At 31.5% G+C, this 6,746-nt stretch overlaps 1 protein-coding gene across 1 annotated transcript; it reads right to left on the reverse strand.

Annotated features, from left to right (window-relative positions):
* Positions 1-841: 841 nt before the first annotated feature.
* Positions 842-3,905, reverse strand: TCF21 (transcription factor 21). The gene is made up of 2 exons (XM_075864306.1): positions 3,352-3,905; positions 842-1,271 (listed from the first exon to the last, which is right to left on the reverse strand). The coding sequence occupies exons 1-2, from the start codon at positions 3,799-3,801 to the stop codon at positions 1,182-1,184; spliced, it is 540 nt and encodes a 179-aa protein (XP_075720421.1). The 5' UTR covers positions 3,802-3,905; the 3' UTR covers positions 842-1,181.
* Positions 3,906-6,746: the final 2,841 nt, after the last annotated feature.

The following is a 6,746-nucleotide window of genomic DNA, read 5'->3' on the forward strand; positions in this document are numbered from 1 at the left end:
TCATAGTTTATTTGTAGCGTTCTGCCAATAATAGTATTAGCAGTAGTAGAAGTAATAGATTTTATCACCATTATTAGTAATAGGTCTAGTAGTTAATAGAAAACATGTACAATTACCATTAGTAGTTTTATTAGTACTAGTAGTAGTTATTAATAGCAGTTGTATTATATTTATTGTTAGAAGCAAAATTAATAGTACAGTTGTATGAATAAAATAGTAATAGCAGTAGTTTGGATATGTATTTAACAGCATTATTACTGCTATTAGTAATTATGACTAAGATTAGTTAATATTACTAGTAATGTGCCTATGCATATTATTAGCAGAAGTAGAAGCAGCAGCAGTTTTAATACTATTTCCTTTTTTTTTTATTGTGCAGCACCACAGAATATGCTGTTGCTTTATAAATAGTAAATAATTACTCAGTATTATTATTAGTTGTAGTATTATGTTTTATTATTGCTATTATTATTTGTCTTAAAGTTTCTAAAATTGCCTTGCTTATTATTTATATTATTACTACTAGTAGTAATTGTAGCATTATTATGATCTCCCTTACCCTAAAAATATCCAATAACGATGTCTGCACATCTCTTCCGACTTTAGACTCTTTTCTGGTGTCTGCTTTGTATATCAGTTACTTCAAGTGTCTTTCTTCTATCGAACGAACGATCTATCTATCTATCTATCTATCTATCTATCTATCTATCTATCTATCTATCTATCTATCTATCTATCTATCTATCTATCTATCTATCTATCTATCTATCTATCTATCTATCTATCATCACTCAAATCAATACAATGCATTCTTTATATAAAGAAGAATTTATTTGCAGAAATATCTAATCTTTTTGAAAAAAACAATATATATATATATAAATTTGTAATATAAATCTATATATCTGAAATTTAAGTAAACCTCAGGCATGACTTACAAAGCCCATTCTAAAGGTTCCCCATATATAAACATATTGTACAAAATTACACACAATGTTCTGAGAGCTCTTGAACCAGCAAGGCTCAGGGAAATATGAAATGTACAAGGCCATCAAGTTAAATATAAAAGGGGTATTTTTGTAAGAAAAGATTTTGTACATTTGGTCTCCTTAAATTCGTTTGCTTAAAATGAGATGTCCCTTTCTGTGGTGTCCATTTATCCACAGGGCTCATCAGTAGGGTCATGATGCCGTGGTGCCACACAGGCGACTTGTACCCACCACCTCCTTAAGGTCACTTTCAGGCTTTCCAGCCACCATAAAGGGCCAAGTCTGGAAGAGAGAACGCCAAAAGTCAGTCCATGATTAGTACATCATCCGTTTTCATTTAAGAACTATCCTGAAAAATATGCAATATAATGTGCCCCTATAAACTGTAGGCAGGGGTGAGAATTAGAGAAATAAGTCTATGTCACATAATTATCTTTCTGTTCATTGAGAGTCTTAGTTAATATTACAAATGTTCTTGTTATTTCTATAAAAATGCTATGTCCAAGTTCAAAGTCTTTATCTGCAGAAGATATCTTATATTTCTTTGTAAATTATCAGTATATCATTTTGTGGTTTCAAATTTTTCTTAAACTTTTGAACTTGGCTAGGACTTAGAAAAATAAATATGTAATAAGAGTAATAAATACACCAACTACCTACAGCAACAATACTACTACTACTACTACTACTACTACTACTACTACTACTACTACTACTACTACTACTACCACTAAAAGTAATAAAAAATAATAATAATAATAATTCTAATAATAATACATTTTATAATCATGTATATATATTAGTAATAATACTAATAATAAGTACAATGATCATGTTACTATAAATAATTTATATTAATAATATTAGTAATAATATTATTAATATCACTAATATTAATTAATATTGATGCTAATAATATTAGGAATTTTACTATAAATATAAATTAATAATAATTCTAAATAATAATAATAAATAAAATCATCATTACTACTACAAATAATACGAATAATGTATGATTACTAATAATAGCAATAGTAACTAAAGATCATACTACTACTAATAATAAGAATATTATTCTAGATTATTTTTTATTATTATTATTATTATTATTATTATTATTATATACATGATTTGAGTTATTTTTCATGTTAGCCCCTTATTTCATTATCTCTGGCAGTTTTCATTCCAGTAAACAGCATTTACACCGATTTCTGTTTAATAAACATCCTTTTAAATGTGAAAAAAAAGTTGGCTTCGTAGAGCGCTGATAAAAACATTCCTTCCTTCAAAAAAAATAAAACAAATCCCACAGCTCTATAATTTACAGCGAAAAGAGATAAGGCTAAAATATGGGTAGACTGAAGTTTCTTCTAGCAGTAGGTGGTAACCTCACATCTCTGTGTGACTGGGCTATAGTCTAAAATTATAGAACGATTTCCATTGTTCTAATATTTAATATCTATTTGACAACTACAATCAGAACTCAAGCAGAATTAACCTCAATAACTCTCACCTCAAAGCTATCGACCATGAGAGAGAGAGAGAGAGAGAGAGAGAGAGAGAGAGCGAGAGAGAGAGATAATTAGATAGATAGATAGATAGATAGATAGATAGATAGATAGATAGATAGATAGATAGATAGATAGATAGATAGATAGATAGATAGATAGATAGATGTGAAATAGGATAGATAGATAGATAGATAGATAGATAGATAGATAGATAGATAGATAGATAGATAGATAGATAGATAGATAGATAGATAGATAGATAGATAGATAGATAGATAGATAGATGAGAAATAGGATAGATAGATAGATAGATAGATAGATAGATAGATAGATAGATAGATAGATAGATAGATAGATAGATAGATAGATAGATAGATAGATAGATGTGAAATAGGATAGATGATAGATAGATAGATAGATAGATAGATAGATAGATAGATAGATAGATAGATAGATAGATAGATAGATAGATAGATAGATAGATGTGAAATAGGATAGATAGATAGATAGATAGATAGATAGATAGATAGATAGATAGATAGATAGATAGATAGATAGATAGATAGATAGATAGATAGATAGATAGATATGAAAGAGATAGATAGATAGATAGATAGATAGATAGATAGATAGATAGATAGATAGATAGATAGATAGATAGATAGATAGATATGAAAGAGATAGATAGATAGATAGATAGATAGATAGATAGATAGATAGATAGATAGATAGATAGATAGATAGATAGATAGATAGATAGATAGATAGATTGATAGATAGAAAATAGGTCGGATAAGTAATATCTACGATGTATAAATGGAAGAAACTCTCGGTGATAAATCTGTACTCACCAGGTTAACAGGATGGATGTAACCGTTCTCATACTTGTCATTGGCTAAGATCTGCCTCAGATGAGCTATGTAACTTGATGCCAGCCTCAGGGTATCTAGCTTGGAAAGTTTAGTGTCTGGTGGCACCCAGGGTAAAGTGGTTTTAAGCCTGGAGAAAGCTTTGCTGAGCACCCTCATCCTGGCCCTTTCCCTGGCATTAGCCGCATTCCTCTGGACCTGCTTCCCCTCATGATTAACCCCGGTCAGAGGACTTTTCTTGCGTGATGTTTTCCTTCTCTTCCCTGTAGTTCCTCTGCCTTTCTTAGGAGAACCATTATCACAAGCTGAACTTTCCTCATTGCTGTCATTTGAGATCCCAAAGTCCTTGCTAGAATCCAGATTCATGGCATCACAACCCAACATTTCCACCTCCTGGAAGTCCTCCACATCACTGAGAGAGCCAGTAGACATTGCTGTCCCCTCTTCCTCCTATGGTCCAGGTGTGAATGGATTCAGGATAATAAGGAGGGGATGTGTTTGATTAGCAGCCTGCAGTGGACACGCCTGTTCCAGTGTTTGTCTTAGGAGGAGAGCATTGGAATTTCATGTGGACAGTAGTCATTTATTTATGGGATGAGGGGCGGGGAGAGGCCGGGCTAAATTATACCAGGGAGGAGCAGGAGGACTAGGACATGGTCTTCTTCTCCTGCCAGCCCACATATTCCTCCCACTACTCATCACTATCATGCAAGGCTCATGCCATTTCAGCATTAATAGACTTATTATTTATTATGTATGTAATAATGACCTGATAATATTTTTCTTATGTAAATCATATACAAATATAACAGATAATTGTATTTAACGAGAAAGTAGCTAAAGCAGCCAGTGGATTGTTACTTTCTATAAATCTATTTATTAGTGTAGTCACTTTCTCTGTGATAAGAGTTTTAAAATAGTTTGAAGCAACCCGTAGGAATATTATATCAACCCTGTATATCGTGATATCAGCACAAGGTGCCTGAGCTTAACTATACTGTGAAATATCCCTCAGTGTCTTCTAGGTGACTGAGGTCAGAGGCCATGTAACCTCATTACTTGGTGACTAGTGTAAAAATAACAAGCCAGCCCGAGCTCTGCGGAGGATCCAGCACTCCTATATAAAAGTGGAGCTGAGAAGAGGAAACACTGTGATACAGGGGGAGTTTACTCAGTATACGGTAGATAGATAGATAGATAGATAGATAGATAGATAGATAGATAGATAGATAGATAGATAGATAGATAGATAGATAGATAGATAGATAGATAGATAGATAGATAGATAGATAGATAGATTAGATAGATAGATAGATACCTCTAAACTTGTAGTACCAGTTTCAAGACATTCACATTTATTTATTTATTTATTTATTTATATTCACTATTTCATTTACATGGTATTTTTTGTTTCAGAACTAGCATATAACTAACTAATCCACATAGTAGATAGACTCATAGCTGATGATAGATAGATAGATAGATAGATAGATAGATAGATAGATAGATAGATAGATATGAGATGATAGATAGATATGAGACAGATAGATAGATAGATAGATAGATAGATAGATAGATAGATAGATAGATAGATAGATAGATAGATAGATAGATAGATTAGATAGATGAGTAAAATTGAAAGCAGATCTGATATTTGTTTTTGTCCAGGGTAAGCTTACATTTCTATATTAATTTATGCAATATATAACTTAGAACTATAATATGAATATATATTTAATATCTATAAATTAATATATACTTATAATTCATAGCTGACACCACTGAAAATTAGACTTTCAATTTACATGAGGAATAGGCAAAATGTTGTTTATATTAGAAAAAGTAAATATATTAGTAATAATAACAATAATAATAATAATAATAATAATAATAACAACAACAATGTTGTTATTATTATTATTATTATTATTATTTGAATAGTAATTTATGTTATCAGTTTGCTAGTTTGTGAAAGACCACAAAACATTGTAAAGTTGTTTTTTTATGTTTGTATACTCACGGGGACCACCAAGCTTATACACAGATGATGTTGTAATAATGCTGCAAGGATGCATGTAAAACACTGATAATGGGTAATACAAGGCTAAGGCTTCACTGGTCCTAGTATTACCCAGTATGCTCAGATCTGCCACATAAAGCGGGAGGGGTAAATGGAGAACATTCCTATGCCTTCCTATGACACAGTATGAGTGTTAGTTAATCTGCTTATGAAGGAACCCTAAGAACAAGAAACAAATAGTCTTGTGTAACCAGTCCCACTCCTTATACCCGGCATACAATCGGGGTATGATGTGGCTCTGTAAGATTTTATCTATTTTACATTCACTATAATCGTTATTTTCTACTTTTCCATCTCATGTCAGTATTGAGGAGTCTTATATAATTCCAACTACCTTATATCTTTTCTCAGTTACGTCTGTTTTTTTCAAAGACCTTCTACTTGTTCTTTAACCATCTTTAGACAAGGAACATATTTTGTTTATTTAAATGTATCCGCATTTATGAGGGCTACTCTATTATGTATTATCTTGGAAGTATTTATATAACCAGAACATATGAATCTGTGTTTCACATATTTAGTATCTTTTTGCAAATATATGTTTTAAATAGTGCATTTCCATCTTTTGGAAACCCAAATTGTATTGCTATGAACCACTGGCAGCTCAGGAATTCTGCAGAGGCGAAGACCATTTTTGCTTCCAAGCATCAAAAACACAACAGCATTTGTCACCAGATCTCTATTTGTACCCTATTGCTTCATAAATTATTATATGTATATATATTTCCTAGTCAAGTCATGATCAAGTTTATTTCCCAGATCATGTTTTAAAGCTGTCCTTTAGGATTGGCTGAAATTTTGCTTCAACCTTGAGTTTGCCAGTATGTTTAGTTATTGCCCATATTGCCATATTCCATGGGATTGAAATGTTTAATTCTAGTCACATTCAGCACTTTAGTTATTGCCTTATTCAGGGTTCTTACATAATGATTATTACTACAGTCCATCTATGTCAGACTGTAGTTCTAATCACTACATTTAAATAGTCAAAATCATCTAATCCATGGGATCCAGTCATTTTCCGACCTCACTGTTTGATCACTTTGAATGCTATGATAGTAGTATGTGAGCAGTGATTAGAACAGAAATCCAATTTTTGGTAATAGCAAGGATTTATTTTGCTAATATGGAAAAAAATGTCCTGCTTTTATCATAGCAAAATAGCCATGTGAAATTACAGAGATAAGACTCTCATTGACATCCACCTAATTGTAGACAAAACTGACCATTGATGTTGGGTAAGTATCAATCATAACTTCTCCTGAGAAAATACAAAAAGAGGGAAAAATTTCATATA

This window comes from Rhinoderma darwinii, chromosome 4, assembly GCF_050947455.1.
Source record: "Rhinoderma darwinii isolate aRhiDar2 chromosome 4, aRhiDar2.hap1, whole genome shotgun sequence".
Taxonomy (NCBI): domain Eukaryota; kingdom Metazoa; phylum Chordata; class Amphibia; order Anura; family Rhinodermatidae; genus Rhinoderma; species Rhinoderma darwinii.

Bases quoted from the DNA above. Each gene is read 5' to 3' on its own strand.
- TCF21 (XM_075864306.1), bottom strand. From the start codon at position 3,801: ATGTCTACTGGCTCTCTCAGTGATGTGGAGGACTTCCAGGAGGTGGAA. The intron at 1,272-3,351 runs GTGAGTACAGAT...TCTCTCTTCCAG, and splicing joins ACATCCATCCTGTTAACCTG to ACTTGGCCCTTTATGGTGGC.